This window comes from Diabrotica undecimpunctata, chromosome 7, assembly GCF_040954645.1.
Source record: "Diabrotica undecimpunctata isolate CICGRU chromosome 7, icDiaUnde3, whole genome shotgun sequence".
NCBI classification, from domain to species: domain Eukaryota; kingdom Metazoa; phylum Arthropoda; class Insecta; order Coleoptera; family Chrysomelidae; genus Diabrotica; species Diabrotica undecimpunctata.
This window is the reverse complement of record NC_092809.1, coordinates 26,220,731-26,235,909: the sequence shown is the minus strand read 5'-3', so window position 1 is coordinate 26,235,909 and position 15,179 is coordinate 26,220,731. Positions and strand designations below refer to the sequence as shown.

Genomic DNA, 15,179 nt, shown 5'->3' with positions numbered 1-15,179 from the left:
ACAATTATAGATTATGTTACATATTTTTTTTTTCATAATTTAAAAGAAAATTTATATTACAATTCGATAATTACGTTACAAGTGACAACGATGGTCGTCCTAGGCCCGATCGTCTGGTGCCTAAACAGCAAGCATAAACACGACAATATAAATCGTTGTCCATCAAGCTGCTTAACTTCAAACGCTTTTTGTACGAGCATCTTATGTGAGCTGGGTCGGCCAGTTCCGATCGGGCCTATTAATGATATTTAAAATGCCTGAATACGATTCGATGCTTTCTGTGGTAATATAATAACATAGTTGTTTTAACGGACGCTAATGTATTGAGTGATTTAGTACATTTAAAAGTTATTTACGTGCGTTAACATAATTTTTGAATATATGTTTTTCAATTTTAAAGCTCTTAAAATTATTGGGTAGGCCCGGCCTATCTTGCCTACCCCCAAAAGCCGTCACTGTTCACAACTATACTCTCGTGACGTAATTCTGTAAAAAATTTACAATGTAGTCCATCTGCATTGCAAGGAAGAATATTTAATGGCCATTGTGCTATACTGTGTTTAAATCTAAACTAGATTTACAAGTTTACATTTTTAACATCATAATGGGTTATATTATATCCCGACCGGTTATAATAACCGACCAATTCGGTTGCAGGCCGTATTCGGTTATCAATTAGTATAAAAAGTATATGATAGGCTGTATTCGGTTAGTTAACCAATCCCAATTAAACTGAATTATATCTGCGGATTGTAAATGACCAATGTAAACGGCTCGATTCGGATAAAAAGTCCGGTCGCGTAATGTAAACACACCATAAACCGAAATGTTTTTATAATTTTAGCATTGAAAAAGATAACCATTATCTATGTAAAGTTTCATGTCTTGTTTCTTTTTCAATAAATATATACCTAGGTGTCAATCTTTTCAGGGGAATTAGAATAACTGTTGTGTAACTAAACTTAAGGAACACTACTACTTTTTTGAGACAAGTTCTTAAAGGTTGTTTTCATTGGTTTATATTAGTTAAGTTATTTTAAAAATGTCTTACCTGGTACACACCGGTATGGTTTGCATAAAAATGTTGGATCCAACTTTGATTGGGTGATCATCGAACCTTTGTCTGCTGCAATTCGGGTATGAGTCCGTCCACATTGCTCTAATTCATTATAGGAATCCGTATGAAATAAATAAGAATGTTTTGGATCTCCGCATGGACTTTCTAAGTCTTTCACACGCTTAAGAGTGGTTTCCTGACCGTTTCTAGTTTCTGTTTCTAAATTCATCAATGTTAAGTTAAATGCTTTATTAAGCTGTATTGGTTTATTTATAACAGATGGTGGCGTTGTTTCATAAGTTTTATCATTTCTGTCACTTGTAATAATTGTATCAGAAATATCAACACAACGTTTCACCGCATTACTGATTGCACTTCCTTCTATTTTATTTTCATAAGAAACGGCGGACATGTCCGCTGTATCTGTTAATTTTGGTTGAATTAATTCGTCAAAGTTTAGTTTTTTTTTCTTTTTTACAATTATGCCTACAAGCGAACTGCTTGCGTGTTTTCGATTTAATAATTCAGTATTTTGACTGTCGTCGGAAACCAAATCCACTTCTTTATTAGAATAACTGTTTGAATATTCAAATGACTTTGTGAGCTCAGCACTTGTACAGGCTTCATTGCATTCTATAACAGTCAAATCTTTCATAGTTTTCTGTTTTTTATTTTTACATTTGGGTCGCACTCTCTTAAGAGCATCGAAAACTATTTTTTCTGTATTATTTTCAATATTTTCAGTGTTTGTCGCAATAGAACTGTCTTTCAACATATGACACATTCGCTTACCAGATGCCGTTAAGACATCATCTCTAATAAACATTTCTCGAATATCGTCATGAAGTCTATCCAATTCTGATCCTCTCTTTTTCCTAGGCTTATCTCCTAAAATGGGTTCTCTCTTTGATTTTATGTTTTCTTCTACCGTAACTAAGATCTCATTTTCTTGATCCATATAATTGCCTGTATCTTCCAAAATGTCTTCACCTCCTGCAGTTTTTTTGCTTAATAAGTCACCTTCAACTTCGTCAGTATGTTGTTTAACTGGATTAGACGTGCTGCTTTGTTTTAGTTTATGTTTTGTAATTACTTTTTCATGTGCAGTATCCTGATCTTTGATATCATTGATGTTCACTTCTTCGTGAGAAATATTCTTGTTAGTATTAGATGAATTTGTCTTTAGAGAAAGTTCCTCATCGGAACTGTCTTCATACTCGTCTTTAGAATTAATTATTTTATTTATTTTATGTAATTCCTTTGGACTAAAACTATCAGAGAACGTACTAATAAGAGAATATATAGCAGTCTTCTTTTCTTGTTTATCTTGACTTCCTAAGAGGTTAGCAAAATGTTTTGCCAGTATTGTTTGTTCAATGGGAGGTTTAACAGATTTCTCGATGTTTTTCGAAGTCGATGGCCGATAAAATTGCGAATTCTCATTATTTTTAGTTTTTGAATCAACATCTAAATGATTTCTAATTTGATTTTCAATTATGATAGAAGTCTGAAGTTCTTTCTCCTCAACACATTGAGAAGTAACATCCATCGGGTTGTTGTCATTTTCAATAGATATGGATATGTCCACTCGTTCCTTCAAGTTGTTGCTCAGACCTGTTTCATTTGAGAGGTCGTTAGCAGTTGATACTGGTACATGTTTTGTTTTATTTAAACAGTCCAATGAACCTTGATGCTTTTCTTCATAATGACTAATATCGACATTTTTGTTTGGATGGTTCTGTTCTAATTCGTTTTGATCCACAGTTCCTTTATGCATTTCAGTCTCTTGTTCTTTTTTTTCTCTTTCACCATTTTGCTTTTTGGATATTTGAAAACTGCGTACAATATGTCTTGCACCTTCTTTACATATTTCTAATGGGCCGTTATCAGCACTCAGAGTACTGACTTCAATTTCTACTACATTTATATTTGTACCAACGTCTGCCTTATTTGGAATATCATTCGCAGTTGAAACCGGATTTGTTTTATTTAAACAGTCCAATGAACCTTGAGGTTTTCCTTCATCTTGACTAATATCGATATTTTTCTTTAGATGGTCTTGTTCTACTTCGTTTTGATTAATAGTCTCTTTACTCATTTCAGTCACCTGCAGTGGTTTTTCTCTTTCAGCATGAGTATGATCAACATCTTTCTTTGGATGGTCTAGTTCTTTGTCTCGATGAATAGTTTCTGTACTCATTTCAGTATCCTGTACATTTTTGTCCCCTTCCTCTTTGATCTTTTTAGATATTTGAACACTGTCTAACACTTCTCTTGTACCTTGTTTAGATACATCGAATGTACTGCTATCAACACAAACAATATTATTCTCAATTTCCCTTTTATTCAGGTCTATTTTATTTGAGATATCATTCGCAGTTGAAACTGAAATAGATTTTGTTTTATTTAAACAGCCTAATGATTCCTTAGTTGCTCCTTCACCAAGAGTACAATCAACATTTTTATTTACATGGTCTTGTTCTACTTTGTCTTGATTAATAGTTTCTGTACTCATTTCAGTATCTTGTACTTTTTTCTCCCGTTCCTCCTTTATCTCTTTAGACATTTGAACACTGTGTAACACTTTTCTTGTACCTTGTTTAGATATATCTGATGTACTGCTATCAACACAAACAATATTATTCTCAATTTCCCTGTTATTCAGATCCATTTTATTTGAAGTATCATTCACAGTTAATAATGAAATGGATTTTGTTTTATTTAAGCAGCCTAATGAATCATTACTTTCTCCTTCAGCATGAGTATGATCAACATCTTTCTTTGGATGGTCTTGTTCTACTTTGTCTCGATTAATAGTTTCTGTACTCATTTCAGTATCCTGTACATTTTTGTCCCCTTCCTCTTTGATCTTTTTAGATATTTGAACACTGTCTAACACTTCTCTTGTACCTTGTTTAGATACATCGAATGTACTGCTATCAACACAAACAATATTATTCTCAATTTCCCTTTTATTCAGGTCTATTTTACTTGAGATATCATTCGCCGTTGAAACTGAAATAGATTTTGTTTTATTTAAACAGCCTAATGATTCTTTAGTTACTCCTTCTCCAAGAGTACGATCAACATTTTTATTTACATGGTCTTGTTCTACTTTGTCTTGATTAATAGTTTTTATACTCATTTCAGTATCTTGTACATTTTTGTCCCGTTCCTCCTTTATCTCTTTAGACATTTGAACACTGTGTAACACTTTTCTTGTACCTTGTTTAGATATATCTAATGTACTGCTATCAACACAAACAATATTATTCTCAATTTCCCTGTTATTCAGATCCATTTTATTTGAGGTATCATTCGCAGTTAATAATGAAATGGATTTTGTTTTATTTAAGCAGCCTAATGAATCCTTACTTTCTGCTTCAGCATGAGTATGATCAACATCTTTCTTTGGATGGTCTTGTTCTACTTTGTCTCGATTAATAGTTTCTGTACTCATTTCAGTATCCTGTACATTTTTGTCCCCTTCCTCTTTGATCTTTTTAGATATTTGAACACTGTCTAACACTTCTTTTGTACCTTGTTTAGATACATCGAATGTACTGCTATCAACACAAACAATATTATTCTCAATTTCCCTTTTATTCAGGTCTATTTTACTTGAGATATCATTCGCCGTTGAAACTGAAATAGATTTTGTTTTATTTAAACAGCCTAATGATTCCTTAGTTGCTCCTTCACCAAGAGTACAATCAACATTTTTATTTACATGGTCTTGTTCTACTTTGTCTTGATTAATAGTTTCTGTACTCATTTCAGTATCTTGTACTTTTTTCTCCCGTTCCTCCTTTATCTCTTTAGACATTTGAACACTGTGTAACACTTTTCTTGTACCTTGTTTAGATATATCTGATGTACTGCTATCAACACAAACAATATTATTCTCAATTTCCCTGTTATTCAGATCCATTTTATTTGAGGTATCATTCGCAGTTAATAATGAAATAGATTTTGTTTTATTTAAGCAGCCTAATGAATCCTTACTTTCTCCTTCAGCATGGGTATGATCAACCTCTTTCTTTGGATAGTCTTGATCTACTTCGTTTTGATTATTAGTTTCTTTACTCATTTCAGACAACTGCAGTTTGTTTTCTCTTTCCTGCTTTTTCATTTTAGATATTTCAAAACTCTGTAACACATCTGTTGTACCTTCTTTACATGTATCCAATGTAGTGTTATCCACACAAACCGTACTTTTCTCTATTTCCCTTTTATATGAGATATCATTCGCAGTTGATACTGGAATAGATTTTTTTTTATTTAAACAGCCTAATGAATCCGTACTTGCTCCTTCACCATGAGTACGATCAACATTTTTATTTAGATGATCTTGTTCTACTTTTTCTTGATTATTAGTTTTTATACTCATTTCAGTATCCTGTACATTTTTGTCTCCTTCCTCTTTGACCTTTTTAGATATTTGAACACTGTCTAACACTTCTCTTGTACCTTGTTTAGATACATCTAATGTACTGCTGTTAGCACAAAAAGTATTATTCTTAATTTCCCTTTTATTCACGTCCATTTTATTTGAGGTATCATTTGCAATTGGTACTGAAATAAATTTTGTTTTATTTAAACAGCCTAATGTTTCCTTAGTTGCTCCTTCACCATGTGTACGATCAACATTTTTATTTAGATGGTCTTGTTCTACTTTGTCTCGATTAATAGTTTCTGTACTCATTTCAGTATCCTGTACATTTTTGTCCCCTTCCTCTTTGACCTTTTTAGATATTTGAACACTGTCTAACACTTCTTTTGTACCTTGTTTAGATACATCGAATGTACTGCTATTAACACAAACAGTATTAGTCTCAATTTCCCTTATATTCACGTCCATTTTATTTGAGGTATCATTTGCAGTTGGTACTGAAATAGATTTTATTTTATTTAAACAGCCTAATGTTTCCTTAGTGGCTCCTTCACCATGAGTACGATCAACATTTTTATTTAGATGGTCTTGTTCTACTTTGTCTTGATTATTAGTTTTTATACTCATTTCAGTATCCTGTACATTTTTATCCCCTCCCTCTTTGATCTTTTTAGATATTTGGCCACTGTGTAACACTTCTCTTGCATCTTGTTTAGATACATCGAATGTACTGCTATCGACACAAAGAGTATTATTCCCAATTGTCCTTTTATTCAGGTCTATTTTATTTGAGATATCATTCGCAGTTGAAACTGAAATAGATTTTGTTTTATTTAAACAGCCTAATGATTCCTTAATTGCTCCTTCACCATGAGCACGATCAACATTTTTATTTAGATGGTCTTGTTCTACTTTGTCTTGATTAATAGTTTTTATACTCATTTCAGTATCCTGTACTTTTCTGTCTCCTACCTCTTTTATCTTTTTAGATATTTGAACACTGTCTAAAGCTTCTCTTGCACCTTGTTTAGATACATCGAACGTACTGCTGTTAGCACAAACAGTATAATTCTCAATTTCCCTTTTATTCACGTCCATTTTATTTGAGGTATCATTGGCAGTTGGTACTGAAATAGATTTTGTTTTATTTAAACAGCATGAATCTTTACTTGCTCCTTTACCATCAGTACGATCAATATCTTTATTTAGATGATCTTTGTCTTGATTATTAGTTTTTATACTCATTTCAGTATCCTTTACATTTTTGTCTCGTCCCTCTTTGTTCTTTTTAGACATTTGACCACTGTGTAACACTTCTTTTGCATCTTGTTTAGATACATCAAATGTACTGCTATCTACACAAAGAGTATTATTCTCAATTTCCCTGTTATTCAGATCCATTTTATTTGAGGTATCATTCGCAGTTAATGGTGAAATAGATTTTGTTTTATTTAAACAGTCTAATGATTCCTTAATTGCTCCTTCACCATGAGCACGATCAACATTTTTATTTAGATGGTCTTGTTCTACTTTGTCTTGATTAATAGTTTTTATACTCATTTCAGTATCCTGTACTTTTCTGTCTCCTACCTCTTTTATCTTTTTAGATAATTGAACACTGTCTAAAGCTTCTCTTGCACCTTGTTTAGATACATCGAATGTACTGTTGTTAGCACAAACAGTATAATTCTCAATTTCCCTTTTATTCAGGTCCATTTTATTTGAGGTATCATTCGTAGTTGGTACTGAAATAGATTTGGTTTTATTTAAACAGCATAATGAATCTTTACTTGCTCCTTTGCCATCAGTACGATCAATATTTTTATTTAGATGGTCTTTGTCTTGATTATTAGTTTTTATACTCATTTCAGTATCCTGTACATTCTTGTCTCCTTCCTCTTTGATCTTTTTAGATATTTGACCACTGTGTAACACTTCTCTTGCATCTTGTTTAGATACATCGAATGTACTGCTATCGACACAAAGAGTATTATTCTCAATTGTCCTTTTATTCAGGTCTATTTTATTTGAGATATCATTCGCAGTTGAAACTAAAATAGATTTTGTTTTATTTAAACAGCCTAATGATTCCTTAATTGCTCCTTCACCATGAGCACGATCAACATTTTTATTTAGATGGTCTTGTTCTACTTTGTATTGATTAATAGTTTTTATACTCATTTCAGTATCCTGTACTTTTCTGTCTCCTACCTCTTTTATCTTTTTAGATATTTGAACACTGTCTAACGCTTCTCTTGCACCTTGTTTAGATACATCGAATGTACTGCTATTAACACAAACAGTATTAGTCTCAATTTTCCTTATATTCACGTCTATTATATTTGAGGTATCATTCGCTGTTGGTACTGCAACAGACTTTGTTTTATTTAAACAGCATAATGAATCCTTACTTGCTCCTTTACCATCAGAACGATCAACACTTTTATTTAGATGATCTTGTTTCACTTTGTCTTGATTAATAGCTTCTTTACTCATTTCAGTACCCTGTACATTTTTGTCTCTTTCCTTCTTTGTCTTTTTAGTTATTTGAACACTGTGTAACATTTCTCTTGCAACTTGTTTAGATACATCGAGTATACTGCTATGGACCCAAACAATATTATTCTCAATTTCCCTGTTATTCAGGTCCATTTTATTTGAGGTATCGTTCGCAGTTGATACGGGAATAGATTTTGTTTTATTTAAACATACTAATAAATCCTTACTTAGTCCTTCAACATGAGTAGGATCAACATTTTTATTTAGATGGTCTTGTTCTACTTTGTCTTGATTAATAGTTTCTTTACTCGTTTCAGTCTCCTGTTTTTTTACTTTTTCTTTTTCGCCCGTTTTATTTTTGGGTACTGGAATATCTTCTAACTCATACTCTGCACCTTCTAAACAGGCTTCTAATGCTTTGTTATCAACAAATACATAGCTGTCATCAATTGTTCTTTTGTTTAAGTTGGTATTAAAGTCTACAAAATTTTCAATGTAATGTTTTACTTCATTTTGCACGATAGTTTCTTTACTCGTTTTAATCTCTTGTTCTGTAGCAATTTCCTTGTCTTCCTTGTTCTTCTTGGGTATTCGAAAACTTGAAAACGAGATGGAACTGTCCGTAATTTCTCTTTTATTTAAGTTTTTATTTAGGTGTTTTTTATTTGGAGTATCGTTTGCAATTGGTTCTAAAACAGGTTTTGTTTTATTTAAATAGTCAAAGGACCCTTTATTTTTCCTTTCACCATGAATATTATCAACATTTTTATTTCGAAGGTTATGATCTACTGCAGATTTATTAATTTCGTTATTCGTGTGAATCTCTTGTTTTTTAGCCTTTCGATTTTGTGCCTTTTTCTTTTTGGATGTTAAATACCTTTGTAACTCACATCTTGCATCTTCTTTACAAACTTTTAATGCATCATTATCAATACCCACGGTCCGGTTCTCAAATCGTCTACTATTTAATGTTTTAAGGTTTGTTTTATTGGGGATGTCATTCATGGTTGATACTGGAATAGATTTGAATTTATTTAAAGAGCCTGATGAATCTGTACTTTCTTCACCATGACTACAATTAATATTTCTATTTTGGTGGTCATTTTCTATTCCATATTGATTAATTGTTTCATTAATCGTTTCAGTCTCTCGTTTTTTAGCTTTTCGTCTTCTTTTCCTTTTCTTTTTGGATATTCCATAAGTTTGTAACCCATGTATTGCACTTTTTGTACAAACTTTTAATTGGCCGTTATCAACACATGAGGAACTGTTCTTAATTTCTCTTCTATTTATTTGTATGGTAAAGTCTGTTTTATTTGGAATATTATTCGCGGGTGGAATTCGCGGATTCGATACTAGAACATATGGTTTTTTGTTTACACAGTCCAGTGAATCTTTGCTGTCTCCTTGACACTTATTAAGATTAACGTTTTTATTTGAATGATGATATTCTACTTCATCTTGGTTAACAGTTTCTTTACTGGCTTTAACCTTTGGTTCTTTAGCTTTTTCTGTTTCTTGCTTGTTCTTTTTAGGTATTCGAAAACTTTGTAACCCATAGCCTGTACTATTTTTATGTTGTTCTTTGTTTCCATGTGGACTATCTGATGGAGATGAAACTGGTTTAGTTGGTGATTTTGATCTTGCGCATGATTCATGTCTATTTATTCTTGAATAGATCAGATCAAATTTTGACTCATATTGGTCAGATCGAGAGTCTTCAAGACTAGATGATCGTCCTCTAATTAGTCTTATATCCTCATTACTTTTTCCCGCTACCTCCAAGTTTGGTTTAGTAACATTACTTTCCTTTTCTCTACATTGCTTTCTGTTACTTACTATATGTTTATTCAGTCTAGGATCTTTAATCTCTTTTGAATGTTTATCTCTTGAATTTCTAATCGCTCTAGGATCTCTACCAGTTTCTTGCTTATGGATCACCTTATTAACAAGGCCACATGAACTCGTATTCTGATTTTGTTTCCGGCCTTGTTCATAAGGTACAGAAACTGATAAAACAGGGGGAATATGATTAGATGGGGAAAATGGGTCTGTATTTTGAGTAGAATAATATTGAGGTGGTTCCCTGTGATTATTACTGAATGGTTGGTTACATTTCTGTTCCATATTGCTTGTCGGTAAGGTGATATTAGGAACCAACATAGAAGAATGTGGATCATGAGAACGTCTAGAAGCATTGTATTCAATTTCATACGCAGATACAAAATTTTCATTTGATGATGCAAGTAAATTTAGGCCTTGAGGATTATCATGTGTGGAGTGGATTCCTCTTACAACGCTATTAGGGGTAAGAGTGGTTGGAGAAGGTTTCAATAAAAGTTGACCATCTGTTTTAGACAAATTTGTATTCATTGGTTTGTCCAAAAGTTGATCATTTTGTTGAAACATATTCATCTCTCTAGCAATCTGATTGTCATTATTTTTACTGTTAGCATGTTTTTTATAATTTTCGTTTTTTGTTAGGCAGATTCGATCGCTTCCATTAATTTTTTTTGCTTCTTCTTTATTTTTCTCAACGTGTATATACACATATCTGTATTCCTCCTGCTCTTTATGGATTTCTTTGAGTTTATCATCAGTTTTCGATAAAATACTACCAAAGTCACTGGAACTTTCTTCTGTACTGTGGGAACTTACTTTAGGAATTAATGGAATAGATTTACTTAAATGCAATTCATTCGAATGATCTTTTACATCTTTATGTGCTAAATTTAAATTGTAATCAGCTTTTACGCAGTCTTTTAGATGATCATGTGTTGGTTTATAAGTTACCATTAACTCGTTAGTCACTTTGTTATGTTCATCACCCAATTTAGTAACACTAGATGTCCGATTTAGTTTTTTCTGTGCATCAATATCCAAACATTTTAGATCGTCATGATTAATAGGAGGGTTTGAAAGAATCGTGACGTCTCCTACAGAAAATCTTTTTTTCTGCTCATCTGATTTTAAATTGTCCTTCATACTATCCCTCGCGCTTGCATAGCCATCTACGGTCTGATGTAGTATTCTGAAAAATATTTTTTATGAATATGCTGGATTATGTAAAAAAAATAAAGATATGTACACACACACACACACACACATATATACATACATATATATATATATATATATATATATATATATATATATATATATATATATATATATAAGTTATCCACCCATAAACTATGAACTAAGCTTTAATAAGCTAATGACCCAAGTCTAATGAACTGAGGAACGCTGATTAAGATATCATACGTTCCGAATGTTATACATTGCATTTTTACTATTATATTTCACTCTATATAACAATCATATTGTACGTTAGTCTAGATTCTGCCTTTATCGTAGTAAAACGTATTGTTACTATTTTTGTGTTAAATAAATATTTTTTAAAAATATAGTTTTGGAAACTTTAGAAAAATATATTTGGCGCAGTCAGTAGGATGGTCAAACTGGCGTTAATGAATATAACTCTCGGTTCGTTTTTACGATTGTTTTTGACCATTTGAACCATATTCACGAAGTGAATTCCAGTTGGGCGAATTGAGTAACCTGACGAGAAGATTCGTACTTCTATACCGGAGGAATTTCAAGTAAATATTGTATGTCCAAGGAAAATTTCTGTACCGTAATTCCTTCTTCGTCTATATTTAAGCATAAAAAGCCGATAAAATTAAATTATCATATAAGTTTCACAATTATTTCGATTGCTTATTGGGATTAGATAATTTAAAAGTATTACAAGCAAATATTGATTTAGTAAATAATTTACTAAAAACACCTACTTGCTCAATTAAAATTAACTATTATAGACCGGCCGCTGGCAGTACGAATTGTATAGTAGTGTCTCCACGTTCCGGACAAGTAATTAAGTTAAACATCAAAAATATAGAAAATGGTGACGTAATTGTACCTTATACAAAATTAGGGAAATTAGAAATTCCCCAATGTATCACAAGAGTTGTAAATAATGAAGCCTTATGCACTATTACGAACTCATCATGAGTCCCATTATAAAGTTGATTTAAGTTCACCAATAGAAGTTGAAAAGTTCGATGAATACGAACAAATAAATCATCCCAATCTTAATTCTATATATACCGAAAAATTCAAATTTGATATTTCTAAAATCCGTACGGAACATATGAACACCGAAGAACAGAATTCCATTTTACAACTAATACGAGAATATTCGGACATTTTTCATATTGAGGACAACCGTTCACTAATAAAATCAAACATAATATAAAAATTTCTAACGAGATTCCAATATATTCTACATCATATAGATATCCGGAAATATATCGTAAAGAAGTTCAAAATCAAAAATCAGATATGTTAGACCAATATATCATCAGACCGTCTAATTCTCCATGGTCTTCACCGATTTGGGTGGTCCCCAACAACTCAATACCTCCAACAAACCTAAATTTCGCGTTGTAGTTGACTACCGACGTTTAAATGATATCACTTTAGGAGATAGATATCTACTTCCAAACATTACTGATCTCTTGGACAAATTAGGGCGTTGTCAGTACTTTACCACGCTAGACTTAGCATCTGGGTTTCAGCAGATAGAAATGGCAGAAGAACACATCCCAAAAACCGCTTTTAACACCGAAAACGGTCACTATGAATTTTTAAGAATGCCATTTGGACTTACTACTACTCCAGAGAGTAATGTATAATATTGTTACGAACATACTCTCGGCATGGCCCAGGTAACGGTTGCATTGCATCTCTAATACCCTTCTCGAAACTTCGAAGCGTAACGAGTGCGAAAGAGAATAACCGGTCACGTAGGCGAAAAAGAGGTGGGACAACGCCAGAATAATCTCGAACCTAGTAACTGTAGTATATATAGGTAACAATGTTAGAAGTAGAGTTAGTTGATAAGAGAGTACCGAACTGTAAACTTATAAATAAATATATTTATATAAATTCGAACCGCTCGTTTTATTTAATCACGCTACAGTTGGTGTTACGGTGTGAGTAAAAGAGAAATAAATTCAGCAGTGACTTTTGAAAAAGACTTTTGAACTTTTGAAAAGTATTGTTCGTCGGGAACATCCGCGTAGATCGGTAGTGATCTTTGTACGAAAGAACATTTAAAAAGTACGTGTGTGCCTGACCAAAGATGCTGCTAGTACAACTCTCAGTAAAACAGTTGCGAGAGCAACTAGAAGAACGCGATGAAGATTGCAGCGGGTCCAAGAAGATCCTCCAAGAACGACTGAAGAATGTTCTTAACAAGAATGGAGATGATCCAGAGACATTCCAGTTTCAGTCAGCGGAAGAAGCAGTTTTAATGAAGATAGAAGAAACTTCTAAAAAAATTGAAGAAACTTCTAAAAAAACTGATGATAAATTCGAGACTGTTTCCAAAAGATTCGATGAAACGTCTCAAATGATAGAAGAATCTTCTCGAAAGAATGACGAAAGATTCAATGAAACGTCTCAAATGATAGAAGAATCTTCTAAAAAAAATGATGATAAATTAGAGAACGTTTCCAAAAGATTCGATGAGAAATTCGAAAATGTATCTCGAAGATTCGACGAGAAATTTGAAAATGTTTCTCAAATAATGGAAGAAACTTCTAAAAAGAACAATGAAAAATTTGAAGAAGTTTCTAAAACATTTGATAAAGTAGAAGAGAAGATCAAACAGTTAGAGAGCATGATAACTAATACAAAAGTGCTACCACCAGTTAATACAATAGCCTTAGATCCGGTAGTGAAAGAAGAATCACCTAGAGACGAAACGACACATAATATGAGATTCAAATTGCCACCATTTGATGGAAAGTCCTCTTGGTCCATATACCTTAGACAATTTGAAGCTATTTCGACAGCCAATCATTGGACAGAACAAGAAAAAGCTGTTTCCTTGACTGCTGCTTTACGAGGTGATGCTGCAGATATCCTAAGATCGATTCCTAAGGGTCAAGAAAAATGTTACCAGACCTTGTTCACTCGACTAGACAAACGTTATGGAGATGCCCATCTACAACAAGTCTACAAGGCGCAACTAAGAAGTAGAATTCAACGAGCAAGCGAAAATTTGCAAGAGTTTGAAGCAGATGTTGCTCGTATAGTGCGGTTGGCTTATCCGGAGGTACCAGACATTATTTTAGAAGAAATTGCTGTAGATACCTTCGTCAATGGGTTAAAAGAAAGTGAATTACAGAAAGCTTTACGACTAGCAAGACCGAAAATTCTAGATGAAGCGCTCGCTATTGCCTTGGAACATGAAACAGCTAGTCAAACTTCACGGAGTCATCGAGTAAGAACCATTGAAGAAGGCGACGAACCAAACGATGAACGTCTGGAAGAAATGGTACGAAAAGTAGTTCGCAACACGATGCCGAAGAGATGCGAGCCCAGATGTTGGAATTGCGGTGACGTAGGTCATATTCGCCGTAATTGCAAGAAAATGATACAACAGTCGGAAAACTAGAACGGGTCGACAACAAGGGGCAACTGCCGACCTCGAGAAACACAGCCCCCATAGTAACTGTGAACATTACGTCCTCAGGTGGAATTCATAGCTTGTACATAGAGGGTCGTATCAATAATAAATGTAGATCGTTTTTGGTAGATACAGGTGCAACGAGAACTATTGCACGGCCAGAAGTAGTACGAGGCCATCTTAAATTATTGCCTGCAACAGTAAAGCTTAGAACAGCAACTGGTGAGATAATTAATACATATGGCGAGGCTAATATGTCAGTATCCATTGGCCAGACCACAGTGAAACATACAGTATTAATTGCAGAGATCTCCGATGAGTTCATATTGGGGATGGATTTACTAAGGAAAGTTGGGGCTGTATTGAATGTCAAAGATGGAGTTCTCGAGATCAGTGGTGAAGAGTTGCCGTTTCATGAAGACAAAGAAGATGTTATCAGCTTAATAACTACTTGTGACGTAACAATACCAGGTAATAGTGAGAAAATTTTGATGACCAGACCTGATGGTAACTGCCGAGAGGGAAGTTTAAGGATGGTCGAAGATGTGAATAATGCCGAGTTCCTAACGGCAAAAGCTTTGGTGAGAATTCGAGATGTCGTCCCTGTAAGAGTTATGAATTTAAAGGGAAATGCTATTAAGTTAAGTAAAAGAACTTTGATCGGACAGTGTGTTCCCGTGGCTTCGATTTGTTCCATGAATACTAATGAGAAACCGTCGAAATCTAAGTATCCAAAGGAGCTTGTTGAGACG

The 15,179-nt window shown here is 33.3% G+C and overlaps 1 protein-coding gene across 5 annotated transcripts in view; it reads right to left on the bottom strand.

The window, feature by feature from the left end:
- Positions 1-15,179, bottom strand: part of LOC140445103 (uncharacterized) — a 67,617-nt gene that overhangs the window by 31,939 nt on the left and 20,499 nt on the right. For all 5 annotated transcript variants that reach the window (XM_072536926.1, XM_072536925.1, XM_072536927.1 and 2 more), the window contains one exon: positions 1,052-10,980. In XM_072536926.1, coding sequence (XP_072393027.1) covers positions 1,052-10,980 — 9,929 coding nt within the window. The remainder of the gene's footprint in view (positions 1-1,051; positions 10,981-15,179) is intronic.